General features: G+C 44.3%; 1 protein-coding gene across 2 annotated transcripts; it reads right to left on the reverse strand.

Moving 5' to 3' along the window:
* Nucleotides 1-484: 484 nt before the first annotated feature.
* ARPP19 (cAMP regulated phosphoprotein 19) lies at nt 485-17,055 on the reverse strand. 2 transcript variants are annotated; one of them, XM_040968718.1, is made up of 4 exons: nt 16,977-17,055; nt 16,671-16,723; nt 5,302-5,424; nt 485-1,394 (listed from the first exon to the last, which is right to left on the reverse strand). In XM_040968718.1, exons 2-4 carry the CDS (start codon nt 16,713-16,715, stop codon nt 1,224-1,226), a joined length of 339 nt encoding a protein of 112 aa, XP_040824652.1. In that variant the 5' UTR covers nt 16,716-16,723; nt 16,977-17,055; the 3' UTR covers nt 485-1,223. The 2 variants fall into 2 exon arrangements, with proteins under 2 accessions (XP_040824652.1, XP_040824653.1); XM_040968719.1 differs by lacking the exons at nt 16,671-16,723; nt 16,977-17,055 and adding an exon at nt 5,510-5,881.
* Nucleotides 17,056-22,322: the final 5,267 nt, after the last annotated feature.

The following is a 22,322-nucleotide window of genomic DNA, read 5'->3' on the forward strand; positions in this document are numbered from 1 at the left end:
TATAGCGTGAAGATTAGAAACCTGTACTTCCACAGCCTGAAGAGCCCTAGACCATCTGAATCAAAGAAGATGGGGTAGGGAATAGGGGGAGGACAGAGGGCCAAGTAAGAAAGCCTCTACTCGTAGCATCCCCGAAGCTGAGTATGAAAGTAAAAGTATCTGCATTTAAAAAGTTTATGTAAATTATATGACCTGTTATTTTCAGGCAAGTTCTGAAAATGCAATATTCTGCATAGGACCAAAGATACGCCTAAGCAATATCTCACACCTGGACAAGGCCACTGAAAGTCATGGATATTGGAAACAAACACACAACATAGCTAAGTCTATGATAGACTGAGCAGATTTCAGTTTGGTACTCCATGAGCCCAAGATTGTAAACTGTTAGAAAGGCTGTAATGAGAGGGTTTTGTGTATAACTCTTGTGCTTCTGGTTGGCACATTAACTCCATTTTAATTTGTGAAATTAATACAGACATTTGTGAAAGGTTGTGCAAAACTATTATATTTACAAAAAATGGCACAAAAGTGAATTCAACAGTCAATGCACATGCATACGTCATTCACATCTTCAACAACAAAAGGGATTCTAACATTACAGGACTGTGTTAGAACACTAGCTCCGACGGCAGCTGTTAAGCACTGAGTCACACAGGAAACAACAGAATGGGCAAATATTGCCCAAGTCAAATTCTACTGTTAAAGCTGAAACAGGTTTAAGGCCGTTCAAGTTTAAGCACAGAAATACAAATCTTTCGAAATCCATCTAATTGTGTTTGAATTATCTGACTTTTCTTACCACTTGTGGTCTTAAACTTCTGTTTTACAAAATCCAAAAGGGAAATACAGAAGAAATACAATAGAGGTTATGTTAAATTAGAGTAACATACAAAGCTGTACTTAAGATGAAGTAAGTAAAGCCAAACCGTTACAACTGTAAAACTTGTTACTTGTTGGGTGCTACACTGGGAGTTAGGTAATATATACAATTATTTTCAAGTAGATTATGTTGCTCTAACGTGTCTTTGTCATCAGTGCACTGTTTAACTAATCAAAAACTCTACACATGTATATTCCCTTACAATAGCAGCAAAAGCTACCACTACCTGCAAAGCTGTCAGTTTCAAATGACTTAGAGAACAAAAGGAAGTAAGGTGTGGATAGGTGATACAGTAAGGAGAAAACACGGGAATCAGGAGATTCATGCAGTTCAGCTCTTTTAATCAGCCAGCCAGCTTGCTAGCAACAAGGGAGGGTTTCCGCTGAGGAAGGTCCTGAGGAGTGGGAATGTGATCGCCAGTGACCTCCGTTTTATCCGGGGCTGCAGCAGGAAGTTGCTTGTTCTTCATTTTTGCTTTTGCCATGTTGTAATCCCCAGAATCAAAATATTTTTGCTATAAATTGAAAACAAAAATCAGATTAGATTTTGAAAGCTTTCATGTTCAATTTTGCTTATTTTAGGTGTAGATGGGACCCTACACTGACAGAATAAATAAGCAGTAGCTAAACTGGCTAAGTCTCCCCCTTCAAGAGATGGGACTCCATGTGGGCACTGGTTGTGTCAGCTGCTTCACTTCCTATCCAGCTCCCTGCTTGTGGCCTGGGAAAGCAGCGCAGCATGGCCCAAAGCCTCGGGACCCTGTACCCACATATTAGACCCAGAAGAAGCTCTCGGTTGCAGATAGGCTCAGCTTTGTTGTGCCACTTGCAGAGTGATCCAGCAGATGGAAAATCCTTCTGTCTATCCTCCTCTCTGTAAATCTGTCTTTCCAATAAGAACAAATGTAATGAAAAACAAAACAAAACAAACTTCACACTTAATATTTGCTAAATGAAATAGCCAGGCTGAAATTCTTATATCACTGATTTTGAAAATAAAACCATTCGCCAATTTGTAATTTAGGATTTGCCACTCACCCCCACTCAACCTTACAGTTACTGAAACTATTACTTTTCAGTTATTAGTTCTCTATCATTTGGGACGAACATCTTCTCAAGAATTTACAACATTAATTTGAGCATGAGCACTGGGTAAGAATACAGGTAAACACAAGTGCCAAAATGAAAGAAAGAAATTTGCTGGAAATCATAGCAAATACGACAAAACATAGGAACAGAGGGTCCCAGCAGCAGATTAGAGGGTCAGCATGTCAGACAGCATGGGTTAACATCAAGTACTGGGAACTCACAGATCACTGTCAGATCACATGGCCTGGAGAAAATGTCTCCATGGCTGCCTCCTTCAGGGACCATTTTGGCAAGCCAAAGAGCCTATGCTTAGAAATTGCTTTTCTGGGATCAGGCAGAGTGTGCTCAGATGAAGATCCTGGTTCCTAGCTTTGTTCTGGCCATTTGGGGAATAAAAGAGCAAACGGAAGATTTCTCTATCTCCAACTGTAACGCTGGTTTTTAAATAAATACATAAATCTCAGGACCAGCCTTCTTACACTTCATTTCTGCCTTTTGTTTTCAAATGGGTACAGAAAAAGAAATTTAGGAATTTTTGCTGTAATATATTATATTGTATTTATATACTGTACTAGAGCTGTTTGAGTTCAGTGGACTCAAGAACAAAGCAACCTGAAAAGTGCAAATTTTAGCAGACTTCCCCAAGTGTAATAAACTCAGTTTTAAGAGAAGTAAGCAAAACTTCATGATAAGGTGATTTCATTGAAATGCAGATTAGACTACTCTGCTTGGGCAAAAGAAATCAAATTCATTTTTTGTGGCAACAGAAATACACTAAAATCAATGACTAATAATTAGAACTTCCCTAAAAAGAAACCAGTTGCTGCCAAAGGCATCAAGTCTGCATGACATGATCAGTGAAGGCAGAGACCTGACAAGGCTGGCAGAGTCCAGCTTCCGAGGAGGAGGAGTGAAGCGGTTTGTTTCTCAGATTAGGACTCACGGAGACTGGAGCTGTCCATATTGTCCAGATAATCTGGATGATGATCCTACAAGCATCCTTCCCCCTAGACTTAGAGGCTGCGCATAACAAGGTACTGACATTCGTCTCGATGTCACATGGGCATCTGAAGTCAGGCTTAAAGCCTCTTGAGACGGAACCCTTGGGATTTCACCAATTCCACAAACAAGAAAACAGGCTGGACTGCTTCTTGCTGCCCCTTCTAGCCTGACAGGCTGCTGAAAGGCTACGAAAAATATAAATAATGTGAGTGAGTACAGGACAGAAAGGGACCTAAGCTGATAGTACTATATAATCTGTGACAAGGAAACTCAAGATTTTAAAGTAACTTGCCAATCTTGCTAGCTATTCTGACAGAAGAAAATTTAAACACAGGACTCTCATTGAATTCAATTCATCAAAATATTTTACTGCTATAACTTAAGTCAAAACCTTATTTCCATAATATAAAAGGATTGATATTTCAAATTCTATATATTTCACAATGAAATTGGCACTGTCTTCATTGCCAATTATTTACATCAACACCATCATTTCTTTTTTTTTTTAAGATTTATTTAATTTTATTGGAACATCAGATATACAGAGGAAGATCTTTCATCTGCTGACTCACTCTCTAAGTGGCCACAATGACTGGAGCTGAGCCAAGCTGAAGCCAGGAGCCAGGAGTTTCTTCCAGGTCTCCCACACCGGTGCAGGGTGCCAAGGCTTTGGGCCGTCCTCGACTGCTTTCCCAGGCCACAATCAGAGAGCTAACAACACCACTTCTAAGATATTATAAATTCTGATTTTAAGAATACTTTTAGGAAGTTACAAATAGTTAAAGCTGGAGAAAAATTACAATAATAGCTCCACTCCTGGAAGAAAGGCTATTAACCTAAGTTATGCTAGATTAGCAAAGAGTTTCCAAAACATTAATAAATCAGAAATCCAATATGTTAATAGTCAAGATTATATAATTTATTTCATAACTGGTACATTCACACCTACGTAGCTAGTTTTACTTATCCCTTTTATTTTTGTTAGCTATAAAAATGTTTAAAATCTTCAAACTCAAAAATTTCTCTTCATACTTATATCTTTTTAGAGAATGTGAACATTTATGTGGATTTGTTCCACATCCCTTTTGAAAATAAAAGTAGTAAATTTAAATGTTTAAACACAACAAAGAATTTGCCAATGTCATTATTTCAGCCTCAACAGATATTAAAAAAAAAAATCCTTTATCCAGGGGCACTGTGTTTCTTGTACATTTCAAAGTTTTCTTTCATTTTCATAAATATTAACATTGATTATTATCATATTAACCTTCCAGATCACATCTCATGACACACAGGCTTACATATTTATATATTTGGTACAATTTCTCCCTGCCATTACTTCAAAGGTCTGAATGTTATTTTTTCACGTAAGAGAAAAACACCATCCACTCTATTATTTGCCAATTTAAAGATCTGTTAAAATCTTTTTTGATTTGGGAAAGCAATTTATACATAACCATGGATAACACACATTTTTTAAAGCAAGCAGGGGATACTTGCATTTTTAAGATCTCATGTAAGGGCAAATCTGATTTGGCTTCTTAGTCAATAATTATCTTTCCTAAATAACATTTAGGAAATGTTCCCTAGCTGGTAAGTAATTTAACTGTGATTAAGCTCAAGACGGAGCCCTCCCAATTTCACAGAACAGAGGAAAGGGAAGAGGCAAGCAACAATCCCTCAATCCAATGGCACTGAGAAAGGATACTGTACACCTGACAAAGCATGACTAATTTTGAATAAAATGTTTCCAGTAATCTGAACTAGTAAAACTACAATGAATTAACCACATCAGAGTAACTGTGAAACATATTACCTGAAGGATAAAGTAACCTGTACTTTAGTTTACCATTTCTTCCAAGTAAAATTCATTTTAAGCCTTTGAATGCTCTGTAGGTCTCACCTCTAAAATTTTTAAACATTAAAATTATGGGCAAAAGGATAATAGATTATAGGCAAAAGTAAAACAAAAGGATAGGGGATATTTTTTCAGTGGGGAAGGGGTAAATGTACACAGGTTTTAACTGTATCTACCCACGTTTTCTTTCTTACAATGATAAAACTGAAGAAATATCATGAAAATATTAACACATTCACTCTAGGTGAGGACATTGGGTTTGTATCACATTATTCCTGCCTTATTGTACATGCTTAAAATTGTTCATAATTTAAGACATCAGAGATTTCTATTGACATTTATGGAATGACCAATATGAAACAGAAAATAATACACATACACAGAGACAGACATATGACACAGTTATTTTCCAATCTCTGATGGTAACTGAGTTTACAGAACTTAAACCCTGAGGATCATACACAACAACTTACCCCTTTCTGCAATCGTTTTCTTAAGAAATCTGAACCTCCAGGCTTTTGTCCCAGATGAGGATATCTTGCTTTTAATTTTGCTTCTTCAGCTTTCTCTGGACTAGTCACTTTATCTTCCATTTCCTGGGGGAAAAAAATTTAAATGATTACTTCTCTGTTAAAATCAGCTATTTCCAATAAGTCAGATACTGACTTGACTGTCAGATACCAAGAAGCACAGCAGCTGCCTGAGAACCCCGGCACAGCAGCCTTTAAGTCATCTCTGGCTTCCAATGATCCATGTGATAGGTCCATTATAGCTGTGATGCATGTGCGACACCCCACACACCGGATAAAAATACCCAGAGCTCAGCTCTGAAGCCTTGCTTTCCAGTCATGTATGACACATCTACAGTTAGTCACCTTCTATGGAACTCTTCAGCTCCTGGGCTATATTTAGACAACCATCCAAAACACTGTAAAGATCTGAAAGGTCTGATTATCCATTTATTCAAAATTATGCATGATTTGACGCTCCTTACATTATCTACTAGAAACTAACAACTTATTTACTGCATGTTTTCCTTGAATATTTATAAAGATACATCATCTTAACAAAGTCTTCACATATGTATATTTTATTGTTTAGAATGACAAATTCTGATCGTGTCAAAGACTCCATTCTCTAAAGTATCAAAAGTCTATTTTCTCATCAGACTGTCGATATCATAACCCTGTTCATTTTTAACACTATTCTTGACTTACACTATTTTCCCTCAAAGTGCCACATAGCACAGGTAAGCAGAATATTTTATGTAAGTATGTAATTGCAATACTTTATGTAAGTACTGCAGATGAGTGAAAGGAAGAGGAAGCTATCCTGTAAGGGCAAGGCTGGGCATTTGGCAAGGCACACTTCCCAGCTAAAGGATCAGCAAAGTCACACAGCTTTACCTATCTTGATTCTTTATTCTAGGTTATTCATACATAGTGCAAAGCAGCATTGTTATATCCATCCATGTCAAAATGTTTTGTGCATTAAGTAAATAATCTAGAAACTGAAAAAAAATTTGCATACTTTTTAGATTTCCCTTAAAATGGTATTCAAACATGCTGCATAACTGGCTTTATCCCTTTATATAGTGTCAACACTTTTCTCATCTTAACACAACTTCCTCATCTGTTGCTGTCTCTCTTTTGAAAAATACCTATCTACATATTTGAGCACAGAGAGGTAGGCACACAGAGCAAGCTTCCATCGACTCCCCTAAATGCCTGTGACAGCCAGGGCTCGGCCGGTCAGCAATGGAATCAGAAAGATCTTCCATCTGCTGGTGAACTCAAGTGGCCACATGGTTGGAGCTGAGCTGATCTATGGCCAGGAGCCAGGAGCTTCTTCCAGGTCACCCATGCATGTACGGGGTCCCAAAGCTTCATCCTATCCTCTACTGCTTTACCTGGCCACAAGCAGGGGGCCGGATAAGTGGAGCAGCTGGGACACAAACTGGTGCCCATATGGAATCCCAATAGTTGCAAGGTGAGGATTTAGCCACTGAGCCATCTCACTGAGCCCAGGACAGAGGCATCTAGATGCCAGGTCAAATTCCTGCCCAAGACTCTCATTTTCAATCTTAGAGGGCTGGGGTGAGAACAGAGGGAGGGTGTGCTGCTGCTGTTCTCCTGTTTTTATGTATGTTCTATTTAAGTATTCTTCCCACAACCACACTGTAACTTCATACATCAGTCTTTCTATATATAGTGATCATATCATTCACTTGACATATGCAAAATTCAACTGTGTGCTGTCAGAGTTAACAGAAATGATCGAAGCCAACAACAAGGCACAGTAGCTGAAGCCTCTCTGCTGTGACACCAGTGTCCCACACAGGCACCGATTTGTGTATCCCAGCTGCTTCACCTCCAGATCCAGCTTCCTGTTATTGTGCCTGGAAAAGTAGCAGAAGGTGGACCAGCTCCTTGGGCTGCTGCATCCACATGGGACACCCGGCAGAAACTCCAGGCTCTCTCCTGGCTGTGGACCAGCCCAGCTCCGGCCATTTTGGCCATCTGGGGAGTAAATCAGTAAATGTGAGATCTCTTTCCTTTTCTCACTGTAAATCTGCCTTTCAAGTAAAATAATAACAATAATCATTGTTATTATGATAATAAGATAAATAAATTTTTTTTATTATTATTTTTTAAAAAGATTTAATTATTTATTGGAAAGTCAGATATACAGACAGGAGGAGAGACAGAGAGGAAGATCCTCCGTCCGATGATTCACTCCCCAAGTGAGCACAACGGCCAGTGCTGCGCGGATCCGAACCCAGGATCCAGGAACTTCTTCCAGGTATCCCACACAGGTGCAGGGTCCCAAGGCTTTGGGCTGTCCTCTTCTGCTTTCCCAGGCCACAAGCAGGGAGCTGGATGGGAAGTAGAGCTGTTGGGATTAGAACTGGTGCCCATCTGGGATCCCGGTGCGTTCAAGGCTAGGACTCCAGCCACTAGGCCACGCCGCTGGGCCCTATTATTATTATTATTAAGCCACCACCACCACCACCAAAGAGATGGGATTCTGCCAGTAATTCAAGAACAGTAGGCCCCAAAGACAAGTGAACTGTCAGGTATGTAAGGCAAACCATTGGTCTCGTTCTTCGGTATCTTCGGGAGTATAAGCAGAACAAATACTAACCATCATTATAACATTTTAAATGCAAACTCAACCCCAACAACAAGTCTACTACTTGATTTGCCACTCCACTGAAGAATCATCTTATTCATCCTTTGAAATAAAAAGTGGCTCCGTAAACTACCAAGAACTGGTGGAGTAGTCACCAGTATGATTATGCCTTCTCTAGCATTATGCCTACTAAACAACCCAATCTCATGAAAGATAAGTTTATACTATATTCATCACAAAAGCCAGAGAAATAAGATAAATCCAAGGCTACCAATTCAGTGGAAGGTGGGTAACCTCATGTCACAGTTGATCTGCACAGTGCTTCTAGTGTTGTAAGTGCAACTGTGAGGAGGGACCTAATGTTGGATTTCCTGTAATTATTTTAAAGATTTATTTATTTTCATTGCAAAGTCAGATATACAGAGAGGAGCAGAGACAGAGGAAGATCTTCTGTCTGATGATTCACTCTCCAAGTGACCGCAATGGCTAGAGCTGAGCTGATCTGAAGCCAGGAGCCAGGAAGCTGTTCCAGTCTCCCACGCGGATACAGGGTCCCAAGGCTTTGGGTCATCCTTGACTGCTTTCCCAAGCCACAAGCAGGTAGCTGGATGGGAAGCAGAGCATCTGGGACAGGAACCAGCATCCATATGGGATCCTGGCATGTGCAAGGTGAGGACTTTAGCCACTAGGCCATGCCGCCAGGCCCACCTTTAAATATTCTATACCCAGCATATGGCTTAGCACTTTATCAGTGTTAAGTATGAGCAGTTATTATGAGTTATATATGATCCACACATCCAAATAATTAAAGATTGCTTTGTAGAGGCTGGTGCGGTGACTCAACAGGCTATTCTTCCACCTTCAGGGACCAACATCCCATATGGGTACCAGTGGTGTCCCAGCTGCTCCACTTCCCATCCAGCTCCCTGCTTGTGGCCTGGAAAAAAATGGAGGATGGCCCAAAGCTTGGGACCCTGTACCCAGGTGGGAGACCCAGAGGAAGCTCCTGGTTCCAGATCAGCTCTGCTGGCTGTGGCCATTTGAGGAGTGAACCAGTGGACGGAAGACCTCTCTGTTCTACCTCTCCTCCACCTGTGAAGTATAGAAAAAAAATTTTTTTTTTAAATAAAGAGGGTTGTTTTGTAGTCAGCTATGGTCTGATGGCAATGATGTCTGAGTGGCCATCTTTCAGCCTACAGAAGTTACACAACATCAGCAGTAAAAATCTAACCACTGTAAGCACATTCTCCCTCTGCTCAGCAGGACATCACTGCTGCATTCACTGGTGAACAAGCCGAGGATTAATGAAAGTCAACCAATCTTCTGGGAGGTACTGTCAGAAGAGTTGAAAATGCTATTCACCTCCACGGAAAATTACTGCTGTCTTATTAAGTCCTTGCTGTTTGCCCCGTGCCTGGCAATTAAGGAATGTTTAGTCCACTGAATGGGTAAATACAATGTACTTCAACTGTCTCCATGAAGTTGAGAAATTTTAAACATCTAATACATCATTAGCTTATCTTTGAGACTTCATGTAATCCTAACTACTGTAGACAACTTTTCAGATCTAAGAGAAGCATTTGACCTCTACTGCACTAAGAAGCAGTAGCTGCACACTGAGCAAAGTCCTGCTCACTCTGACCAGAAACAGAACACACTGGAAAGGTGTTTAGTGCAGCAATTAAGGCCCCATTTAGGACACCCATATCTTACATCTGAGTGCTGGGGTTTGAGTACCAGCTCAGTTCTGAAGTCCCAGATTCATGCCAATAGGCACACCCAGAGAGCCTACTTTGGCTCACAAGAGTCCTGGATTAAATTCCAAACCCTTGGGACCAGGCTGCTCTAGCCCCAGAGGCCCAGGCACTTGGGGTCTAAACCAGATGCCCCAACCAGCCATCCCCTCTGTCTTTCAAATTAAGTATTTTTTAAAATCTTCACATTAAGATTAACAGAAAATGCTGAGTCTTTTAGTGATCTGGGGCTGAAAAGTCAAACATTAAATGCAATCAGAAAAGTCAAACATTAAATGCAATCTCTATACACAGGACATACAGGGAAATAATGAACAGCCAAACCAACAACATGTGAAAGCATAGTTCCACATTGTCCAATGGTGGGACATGTCACGAAGTCAGGGAAGCTGTCATGTAAACATCTCAGTGTTCTGGCACAATCTAGGATGGTAAAGATATTACTAGAAGATAAAAATCTTAGGGAAAACCATCATGTATGTGATCAGTTATTAAGTAAAACCTTTACCTAGGACATGCCCCTTCTTTTTTCAAAGGCAGAGAAACAAAGATATGGAAAGATCTTGCATCTGTTTCATTGCCCAATTTGCACCCTATCAGCCAGGCCTAGAGCAAAGCCAGGTCCGCCAGGAGTGGCAGGTCACCACCTGCTCTCTTAGGGCCTGTACCACTGGGAAGCTAGAAGCAGAGGTAGAGCAGAACACAAACCCAGACACTGCAATATGAGATGCAGGTACTCCAAATGGCAACTTAATCACTGTGCCAAACACCTGACCTGTGACTTCAGAGTTCTGCAGTGAACTTTCAACCTCGCAGCTGAGATGCCTGCACTCCGTGTTGTACTATCTGGGTTCAATTCCCACCTCTACCTCCTGACTCCATCTTTCCCGTAACACATCCCCTGAGAGGCAGGGGAGTGGCTCACAGGACTGCAGATTGCTCCCCCAGCTCTCGGCGTCAGCCCCGGTCTCAGACCTGGCTGCAGCAGGTATCTGGGCAGATGGGGCTCTCTGCTTCTCAAATTGAAAACTACTAAGATTTAAATAACGGTTCCGTTCCTTTTCTACCACTCACAAAGTTATCAAGTGTATTTTTTCAAATAAATATTTTAGTAAACAGATCTACTTTGGTTATCCTTTCCAAAATATCTTTAACTGACTAGTGTATACCCTCTAGAAAACATGGTACTGAGATCTTTACAAAATCTTAGCAGTTTAGTATGCTAATTCTCTACTTGCAAGTGCTGGTGTATCATATGGGTGCCGGCTCATGTCCTGGCTGTGCCAATTATCCAGCTCCCTGCTCATGGCATGGAAAAGCAGCAGAGAATGGCTCAAGTCCTTGGGCACCTGCACCCACATGGGAGGCCAGGAAGTGACTCCGGGCTTGGGTCAGCTCAGCTCCAGCTGTTTTGACCATCTGAGAAGTGAACCAGCAGATGCAAGACTGACCTTGCTCTTTCTCTCTGTAAATCTGCCTTTAAATTAAAAAAAAAAAAAGCCTATATATACATGATGATGACAGACACATTCCCCTGTAGTCTGGTCATTTTTGGGGTGCGTATAGATTAAAGTTTGATACTGTCCTCCCACTGTTGAATCCTAACTACTAGCACTGCCATTTGTAATTCTTTGGAAAGCACTCAGTGGAAAAGTTATGAGAAAAAAGAATTAACCCAAAAATTTATGAATAATGTCGAGCTCTGTGCTGGCTGTAGGGGCGAAAGAGATACAGATATAATTCAGGGGCCCTGGGCTCAAACTGCCAGCAATGATATTAGGATGATTTTTAATTTTCCAGGTGCCTCTTCTACCCCACAGCACCAGTGTGCCTACATCCCTCATGATTAGTGTTATTAAAAATGGAATTCAAAGATGACAGATTAATGAGGTCTCTATAAAAACATTCAAAACAGAAACCAAGTGTATTCTGGGGCTGCTGAATTGCCATGTCATATCTAACTAAAGCTGGGTGACTTCCTGTCTGGATTTCCAACAGACAGATGCTCAACAGACTACTCCACAGAGCAATGATAACAGAACGATATTACATTTAAAATGTAAATTTGGAGCCCAGCACAGTGGCCTAGCAGCTAAAGTCCTCGTCTTGAACACACCAGGATCCCATATGGGCACTGGTTCTAATGGCTGCCCTGCTTCCCATCCAGCTCCCTGCCTGTGGCCCGGGAAAGCAGTCGAGGACGGCCCAAAGCCTTGGCACCCTGCACCCGTGTAGGACACCCAGAAGAAGCTCTTGGCTCCTAGCTTCGGATCAGCTCAGCTCCGGCCGTTGCGGTCACTGTGGGAGTGAATTATTGGACAGAAGATCTTCCTCTGTCTCTCCTCCTCTCTGTATGTCTGACTTTGCAATAAAAATAAATAATGCTTTAAAAAAATATAAACCCATCCAGGGCTTTGGTATGTCACATGGCCTCACCACTTATTCCTAAGAGGGAATGATGGCTACTATCAGAGAAACAGGACAATCAATACAGGCAAGGACACACAGACAAGCAGGATTCTAATCTGCTGCTGGTGGGAACGTAAATTAGAATGCAGCTGGGGCTGGGGCGAGGATTCAACTAGCTAATCCTCCACCTTCAAGCACTGGCATCCCATATGGGTACAGGTTCATGTCCTGGCTGCTTCACTTCCCATCCATCTCTCTGATTATGTCTGGGAAAGCAACAGAGAATGGCCCAATGAGAAACCTGGGAGTGGCTCTTGGCTTAGGATGGGCTCAGCTCCAGCTGTTGCAATTATTTGGGGAGTGAACCAGCAGATGGAAGATCTTTTGTAAATCTGCCTTTCAAATTAAAAAATATATATATGCGTGTGTGTGTGTATCTATATATCTATATATCTACAGCCATTATGAAAAATAGTTTGAAAATTCCACAAACAAAACAAAACAAAACAAACAACAGAAACAGAACTACATGTGAGTCATCGATCCCAGCAACAGAACAGAAGCCACGGAATCTAAATCAGTATGCTGAAGAGACATTTACATGCGACTGCTTCCAAACACTAACTCACAACAGCCAAGAGACAGTGTGTACACCTAGGTAGCCGAGCACAGCTGAACGGATCAACAAAATGGATAAAGACACAATGGAACACTGCACAGTCACAAGCAAAGAGTTCAATTCTGTGACTTGCAGCCACGCACATGGAACCAGAGGCCAGTGTTAATAAATAAATAAGCCTAGCACAAAAAGACAAGTTTTCAGAGGTTCTCCCTTACACACAGGTACTTTAAAAAGTTTACAGGGAATTGTATTATGAAAACAAACAGCCACACCTGGCTTTTGAAATTTTCTTGCAACAAAATAAACTTATCTTCTAATCCATTTCTCATAAATTTTCTAAGTACCTCCACCTATGGAAGCTTAAGCTGCTCTCCAATGAGTAGAGAATGGAATGGTGGTTATCAGAACTGGAAGGCAGGAAGAGAAGGGAATGAGAAAATGACTTATGATTGGGGAGGGGGCAGCTGGATAGAAGAATCTAGGCCGGACATCCTACAGCACAGGACAGACAGTAATTAACCGAGTGCTTTCAAAGCAGCCAGCAGGATTCCGTTTCCAATCTAGGAAAGATGATAAATGTCCAAGAGCTTGGATACACCAATCACCTGCTCCTGGGACACCGCACAGTAACTGTGTCAATCCTGGAGACATGAAAAACATACGGCAGTGGCTGGCACTGTGGCACCTCAGGCAAAGTGCCACCTGTGACCCTGGCATCCCACATGAGTCCAGGTTGTGTCCTGGCTGCTCCGCTTCCCATACGGCTCCCTGCTAACGGCCTGAGAAAAGCAGCAGCAGATGGTCCAAGCTTGTGGGCCCCTGTAACCATAAAGGAGACCCAGAAGAAACTCCTGGCTCCAGCCTGGCTCCGGCCTGGCTGCTAGCTCATCTGGGGAGTGAACTAGTGAATGGAAAATGCATAGCTGTCTCATTCTCACTCGATAAAAATAAACAAATCTTAAAAAAAAAAAAAAGGTTGAAAGAGAGTGGGAAAGACAGATCCATTTTCATCCACTGATTCACACCCAAATGGTTTCAACAATCAGAGCTAACCTGAAGCCGTGAGCCAACAGCCTCCTCAGGATCTCCCACATGGGTGCAGGGTCCCAAGGACCTGGGTCATCCTCTCCTGCTTTCCCAGGCCACAAGCATGGAGCTGGATCACAAGTGGAGCAGCCAGGATATTAACTGGTGTACATATGGGATGCTGGCACTTACAGGTGGATGATTAGCCCGTTGAACCACCACAAAAGTCCCCAACAAATACATTCTTTAAAATAATTAAATGACTGAGGGGAGTTAATTTGCCATCCCCCCAAAAAAGTCCTGAGGTTTAACAATTGTTACAACCTATTCTCAATATTTCACATTACATTAAAAATTTAAACTGGGGCCCAGCATGGTAGCCTAGTAGCTAAAATCCTCGCCTTTCAAGTTCAGGCTACTTGGGGAGTGAATCAGTGGATGGAAGATCTTTCTCTGTCTCTCCTTCATTTTGTAAATCTGACTTTCCGATAAAAATAAATAAGTCTTAAAAAAAATTTTTTTTTAAATAGACCCAGCAGCATGGCCTAGCAGCTAAAGTCCTCGCCTTGAAAGCACTGGGATCCCATATGGGCACCTGTTCTAATCCCGGCCACTCCACTTCCCATCCAGCTCCCTGCTTGTGGCCTGGGAAAGCAGTAGAGGATGGCCCAAAGCCTTGGGACCCTGTTCCCATGTGGGAGACCTAGAAACTCTTGCCTCCTGGGTTCGGATTGGCGCCAGCACCGGCCATTGGACGGAAGATCTTCCTCTCTGTATATCTGACTTTTCAATAAAAATAAATAAATCTTTAAAAAAAATTTAAACTACCTTTGTCTGCACCTACTAGTTTTTACACAGTACAAATGTCAAGAGACAGGAGTTTATAACTTATTTTTTAAAGATTTTTATTTTTATTATTTTTTCATTGGAAAGGCGGATATACAGAGAGGAGAGACAGAGAGGAAGATCTTCCGTCCGATGATTCACTCCCCAAGTGAGCGCGACGGGCCGATACTATGCCGATCCGAAGCCAGGAGCCTCTTCCGGGTCTCCCACGTGGGTGCAGGTTCCCAAAGCTTTGGGCCGTCCTCTGCTGCTTTCCCAGGCCACAGGCAGGGAGCTGGAAGGGAAGCGGGGCTGCCGGGATTAGAACCGGCGCCCATATGGGATCCCGGGCGTGCAAGGCGAGGACCTTTAACCACTTGCGCCACTGCGCCGGGCCCTATAACTTATTTTTATATTTGCACATCTAATATCCCAATCAAAAAAATAGTATTCAGATTTCTTCACTGCACAAGATGGAGAAATAACGCCTTGGTTCTTACTCCATGCAGAGCCCCACTATCTACCTTAATTTTTCAGGCAACAGGTTAACCTACTAACAAACTACAAAAGTATCAACACAGTATTCTTGCATTCACTGAAGGGTCAGTTGGAGCACAGAGAGAACGCAGTGTTTCCAGGCCATCTAAGTGTTCTCCTAAGCAGCAGCAACAGGTGACAGGCTCCCAGGCAGTGACTCTGCATTCTCCTCCCATCCACGCCAGGAGCCCGACATGTACAGCCAGCCATACGTTCAAGAAGCTAGGGTCTAGTACGAACACAGCTGGCGTGTGCATTAATCACCGCAGCTAAAGCCAAAGAAAATGAAGTACATTTTAAACAGGGACACTCATTAAAAGGCTGTCGCCCAGGACATCCTCAATTAGGCTGTTCCGAGTCAAAGCATTTACACTCTAGCAATCAACACGTGAACAAATCCAACGAAGAAAACAAGGCCTGTAATTGTGCACCAGGTGTGAAGCCAGCGGTAAGACACCCCGGCCAGGCCTCTGTCTCCGTTCCGAACTTCCTGAAGACTAAGGGAACGATTTCACAATCGTCACCCCGGGACAGTCCCCCGAAAAAGGCAGTACCTGACCTGCCTTCTCACTGATCTTACTGCTTCCTTTTCTTAAGCTATTTCACACATCACAGAACCATCGCACTCAGGAAAGGTGAATATGGGTAAGACCATATGGAAACATTAGAAGGCATGCCCAGTGTCCAGTGGGTGCCCCTTGAGGCAGCAACCCTTTCACAGCTGTTTCATGGGAATACAGTGTGGTTTTTAAAGAAAAACTGTTGGTAACTCTCCATAAACAATTTAGGGAACAAACCCCGAACCTTTCTCCTTTCTCGCTCGGCCACACGTACCCCAGAAAGTGGCGGAAATAATAGTTAAAATAAGGACCAAGCACAAGCCTTCATGAATGAAGAAGCTACATTTTCCATCTGAAACATACTGACCTTTCCCAGCACATATTCCTACACTAGGGAGTACAGAAACACTCCGATGTTTCTGAGAAAAGTCTGATCAAACAAAGAAACTTTCTAAAAATTCCAACTTTTCGCATTTCAGTGTGGCACACACGGATCTGGAGCCCTGGTAAGCCACCCGATCTTCGCCCCGCGTAGGCCTCCCAACCGCGCCAGGCAGCAGTGACCAACTTTACAAACCGGACAATGAAACAACTATGGTGGCACCCGCATTTTCAAGTCGGCTCTGTAGAGCCGCCACCACCACCGTCCCCCGTCCCCAGGAGACAGCCTCTGGAGTCAACGGTACGCTTACAAAGAGTTGGGAAGCTTCAGGGAACAAATCAAACTTGGCAGGAAGCGTGGAGCTCCCAGAACAAGGACTGCGCCCAGGGCTCTCGCGAACATGAACGTGACTCAGGGCCAGGGGTGGAGCTGGCCTCCACTCGGCCGGCCGGGGCGCAGGTGCCGCCGCAGGCCCAGGCCCGGCGACTCCCGCCCCGCGGCCCGGGCGCACGGCTCCAGGCGCGTCCCCTGCGCACGCTGCCGGAGCGGGCCGTCTGCCAGGCCCCAGCCGGGCCCTGCCCCGTCCGCCACTCACCTTCTGCTCCTCCGCGGAGGCTGTCTCGGGGGCTTCCGCGGACATACTGCTCCCTGTGCAGACGAGACACCGGGGAAAGACGCGATTACCGGGTGGCCCAGGCCGCCCGCCCGGCCACCGCCTGAGGCCCGCCCGTCGCCCGGTTCCCCCCGCGCCCCGGCTCTCCCGACGCCCGCCGGGGCCGCCGCCGCCCGCGGAAATGGCCGTCGCCTTGTGACGACAGCGAGTCTCGGGGCGCTCGGCCGGCGGCCACGGCTGCTGCCCACCGATGGCCACCCGGGGCTCCCGGGAGCGCCGCGCCCCTACCTTCCCAACAACGCCTCTCCGGCTCTCAGACGCCCAGGCACTTCCTTTTTCCCTTCAAAGGTCGCGGCTCGCGCCTTACCTCACATCCGTCTAAGCTGCCGATGCTTGCTGGGAATAGTAGTTTCCAAATGGAGCGCTTTCTTACAACTCCTTCTGACCCATCCTTTTTCAGGACCCTAACTAACTATTTGCACCGCTTCCCCGGGCTTGCTTAGTCTCCGTGTCCTCCGCGCCCCCTGCACGGCAGCCTCGCAGGCTTAGGGGCGTGCTAAGAGAGCGCCGAAGCTGCATGCTGTCTCGTCCCATAGATCTCGCCCCTTCTGCTTTGCTTAAATATCCCATTCACCCCTTCACATCCCTGTGCACCCTTCACACTCCTAGAGCAACGTTGTTTCCGAGCCTCCGCACCAAGTCAGATCCACCTCTTCAAGGCAAGTGCATCTCTGTATGATTCTTCAACAATACAGCTCTCATGCGACAATAATTGATGAGATTATTAATGTCACACGTCCTGTTCTAATAAGCCTTATCCAAGCAAGGAGCTCGTCTGTATTCACTCAAGTTACAATCCGAGGCCTTGGCACTTCCTATATATTCAGTAAATATCTCACAGAGGAATTCAACTTCCATTCTTTTGTCTACCCTTCTTGTAACTTTACTGAAACTGTTTGCTCCTCCAAGGATTTTCACTGACAAGTCCCATACCTGCATATTTAATACTTTACATCTAAATAGCTACTGGCAATACTTGGGGGTTTCAAGGAAGCATCCCTCAGAAACTTGGAAATAAACTGGTCCTCTAACAGTCAAAATGCTCCCTCCCCTGCCAAAAAAATCCAATAATGAATGCTATTCTGGAGAGGAAAGGAGAAAGCCCCTAAATGGCCGGATAAAGAATTTAGGAAACCAACACCCTTCAATCAGGGTGAAAATCTCAGGAACAATTGAACTGAGGTTGAAACTTGAAAAATAAATAAATAAATAAAATACACTGCTGGCACAGTCTTGCTCACTGAACTCCTTTTGCAGAAAGGAAGGAAGGAGTTGGCCAGCCAAGGACGTATTTACAACAAAAGGGATCAAGACAGAGATATTCCTGGAGAATGTCTCCAGCTGGCCTGCTGAGACACTGCATTGGGCCAAGACAGAGGAGATAACTTCCAAAAGATCAGGGAAAAGTGCAACGCAAAGCACAGGTTTCTTTTGGTACTTTTTTTTTTTCAAAGTACCACACACACAAAAACCACATACTTTCACGACAGACACTGCGTGTGGATTTCTTCTGCTCCGGTTTTGGTTTGACTTTCAGCTTTCACTCCACTTCCTTGAAAGTTTTTGAAGTAGCCTCTCATTGTTTTCATTACACAGTCACAAAGTAACATTAGGTAAATGCGCCCTTCTTTCTCCCCTTTTCTTTTTTGACTTTTCACAATGCAGAGCCCTAGGCCCAGGGATCTCCCTCTCTGCCCTCCCCATTTATTCTCTCCCCCCCCCACTGTTCCCTCCCCCCCTGTATTATTACCAAAATGCAGTCCTTCAGCAACTGTGACAAGTCTGTCATTGTACTAGGTAAGTGTATCACTGACATTGTAGGAATGGTAGAAAAGCCAGCATCCCATTGTCAACATGTATTTAACAGTTTCATTGGGAATCCATCTTTTATTTGGGCAGTAGAGCTGCAATGTATCTTCACTTTACGGTATGCTGGTCTCTGTTATGCAGTTCTGCTAGAGGACTGTATCTATGTTCATGTTTACCTGTATATCTAGTGATCCTGTATTTTGCATGAAGGTTGCCTTATATCAGAGAGAACATATGGTATTTCTCCTTTTGGTATTGGCTTATTTCACTGAGATTATAGTCTCTAGTTGGGATCATTTTGTTAAGTGTGCCTTTTCTTTAAGTAAAACTGCAGAGAAGACAAATGCACTGTTCGTTGAAACATCAAGTTGTTGTTTTTGTTAATAAATTAGCATTCACATACGTATGTATTTGTGTACTTGGACTGAAACTCCTTTCACACATATAAATATACAATATGTTTGGGTCCTGGCTGCTCTGCTTTGAAACCAACTGCTGCTAATGCTCTTGAGAAAGCAGTGAAAGAAGTGAAAGACAAATGGATCAAGTACTTGGGCCCTTGCCTCCCATGTGGGAGTCCTGGTTTCTGGTTTCAGCCCGGTCCAGACTTGGCTGTTGATGCCATTTAGAAAGCAAAAATCTGGGGCCCGGAATGGTAGCCTACTGGCTAACGTCCTTGCCTTGCATGCACTGGGGTCCCATACAGGTGCCTGTTTGTGTGCCGGCTGCTTCACTTCCCTTCCAGCTCCCTGCCTGTGACCTGGGAGAGCAGCAGTCCCAAAACCTTGGGACCCTGCACCCGTGTGGGAGACCCAGAGGAGGTTCCTGGATCCTGGCTTCAGATAGTTCAGCTCCAGTTGTTGCAGCCACTTGGAGAGAAAACCAGCTGATGGAAAATATTTCTGTCTCTCCTTCTCTCTATAAATCTGCCTTTCCAATAAAAATACATAAATCTTTTTTTTAAAAAAAGTAAAAATCTCTGTTACTCTTCCTTTCAAACACATAAACATATTATTAAAGAAGGAAAGAAAACTTTGTTTCTGAAAAATAGTGACCCAGGGCCTAGTGCTGTGGCCCACTTGGCTAACTCCCCCTCTAAGCGCCAGTAATCCTATATGCCTGGCTCCTGGCTTGGGATCAGTGCAGCGCCAGCCATTGCGGCTCTTTGGGAAGTGAGCCAGCTGATGGAATATCTTTCCCTGTGTCTCTCCTCTCTATTAATCTTCCATCCCAATAAAAACAGATAAAACTGGGGAAAAAATAGTGACTCTCAGATAAGGGCTGGTTTGAATTTCTGGAAGGCTGGCTTTGGTCACATGGAAACCTGCACCCGTGGCAATGCCCTATTGGGGAGACATCTAGGAAGCCACCTCTGCCTTAGCAGTACCCTCTGCATTAGCTAGGTTTAAACTGCATGCTGGTTCTCAGCAGCTCATTTGCAGAAATTATATTGAGCTCTAGGATTCTATCTTATGTTTTCTTCTCTACTTCACTCTGGCTGTTGCTTCCTCACACCCTTTACTGAATCTTTATCTGTCCTTCTTATGTTAGTTTAAAGAAAAATTAAATCTTTACCTGCCTCTTGATGGGAGGAGTCTAGTAGTTCTGTCCATGGACCCCCTCCTCTTCCAGTTTGACACTTGCTCTGGGCCAGAGTCTAGCTCATCCCTGCTGACTGCCTTCCATGTGGTCTGGACTATGGCTGGCCTATAGCACTTCCTCTGACAGTGTAAACACTTTGTATCCATGCTATGCCACACAGTAGCCATTTATGGCTGTTGCACATTTAAATATCTTCAACAACAAGCTGAATCTTAATTTTAACTAATTCAAGTAGCTACAAGGATTAGAGTCAGAATTATCCATAACATAAATTTCCATTAGGTTTGGGACAAGGTCCAGGAATTGATGTTTAATCAGCACTCCCCCTAGCGACTGTGATGCATACATGCAAGAAAGGTGTTTTGATTTTTTTCTTAGAATTTGGTAGACAATAAGTTCTGAACAGATTTTTAAAAAAAAATGTTTAGTTGTTCAAAGTCAGGTTTCCGGGAATAAATAATGAATGTGGGATAATGTCCCATACCATCCATGACTGAAACAACTGGAGAGCAACACTACCTTATACCACCAGTGTATAGCAACCGGAGAACAGAATGCACTTTTAACATTACCTTTTTTTTTGATGATGATGTTTACATAGTTGATCAGAGTGGGAAGGGTCGAGGGTTAGGGGAAAGTGGGTGAAACCATTGTTCCCAAATTTTCTTTTTCTTCTTTCTGTATCTGAGGGAAGGGGGAAAAATAAGCAGAGAAGCCACACCCAGCTTCCAAAATGGGAAGGGATGAGAAACAGCCACCCGATGTCTACCAAGGGCCCCATACTAGTTTGAATGAAAGCCAGGAATGGGGTGCAGGCTAGGCAACTCAAGGCTGTAGTACCCAGCAGTGAGAGTTGGGACTGTGGGTTCAGACCAAACCAGGCCACACGCAGCAGCTGATGGCAAAGGCCAAGCTGGGTGATGGGTTATGCTGGGCTGTGTTGGAGCAACCACTAGCATGTGCAAGGTCTGTGGCTGGAAGTGGGCCTGGTTGGATAGCAAAGGGGACACCCCAGTGAGGCTGGTTCCCACTAATGAGTGTGAGCGCAGGAACAGGGGTGGTGAACTGGGATGGACATGACTGCAGCATCCCTTGGTATGGATGTGAGCTGGGTCTGGGACATGCCAGACTGGACTAGGCACCAGCACCCTGGGTCCTTGCAGGAGCCAAGGCGGGTGTGTGAAGGGCTGGGATAGGTCTCTGCACTTGCTGAACCACATGAGAGCTGAGTCTGGGGATAGGCCAGGCAGGGTTGGAGTCTAGCACCCAACAGTGAGAACCAGAATCGGTATAGGCTGGTTGGGCAAGGCCACTGTTCCTGCCAGGACAGCAGGTAGGCCAGGTCAGGCTGGGCCAAGAACCCACTGTTGTGCCCAAGCTCTGTCACTGGAAGGCAACCTGATAGAGGAATTTGGGGAACTCTGTCAAGATGCAGTCCCTGTAGGTGAGTGCAACAACCAAAGTTGGGAGCAGCCCACACCAGGCCAGGTTATGGAAGCTGCCGGCATACATGTGGGTCAGGTCTGGGAGCAGGCCCAGATAGGCCACTTCATATCACCCACTGGCAGATCTGAGAACCACGATGGGGTGCAGGACAGGTTGGGTTGGGCTATAATACCAGCCAGTTCACAGTTCCCTGTGACCTGGGAAAGCAGTCGAGGACGGCCCAAAGCCTTGGGACCCTGCACCCACGTGGGAGACCCAGAAGACCTGGCTCCTGGCTTCGGATCAGCTCAGCTCCAGCTGTTGCGGCTGCTTGAGGAATAAACCATCGGGCAGAAGATCTTCCTTTCTGTTTCTGCCTCTGTATATCTGCCTTCCCAACAAAAATAAATCTTTAAAAAAAATACTGATGAGGGCTCAGCCCAGTGGCCTAGCGGTTAAAGTCCTCACCTTAAATGCACCGGGATCCCAGATGGTCGCCAGTTACAATCCCAGCAGCTCCACTTCCCATCCAGCTCCCTGCTTGTGGCCTGGGAAAGCAGTCAAGGACAGCCCAAAGCCCTGGGACCCTGCACCCGTGTGGCAGACCCAGAGGAGGTTCCTGGTTCCCGACCATGGATTGGCACAGTACCAGCCGTTGTGCTCACTTGGGGAGTGAATCATCGGATGGAGGATCTTCCTCTCTGTCTCTCCTCCTCTCTGTATATCTGACTTTGTAAT

Source organism: Ochotona curzoniae, unplaced genomic scaffold (genome assembly GCF_017591425.1).
Source record: "Ochotona curzoniae isolate NIBS_2020 unplaced genomic scaffold, NIBS_Ocur_1.0 scaffold_4701, whole genome shotgun sequence".
NCBI lineage: Eukaryota > Metazoa > Chordata > Mammalia > Lagomorpha > Ochotonidae > Ochotona > Ochotona curzoniae.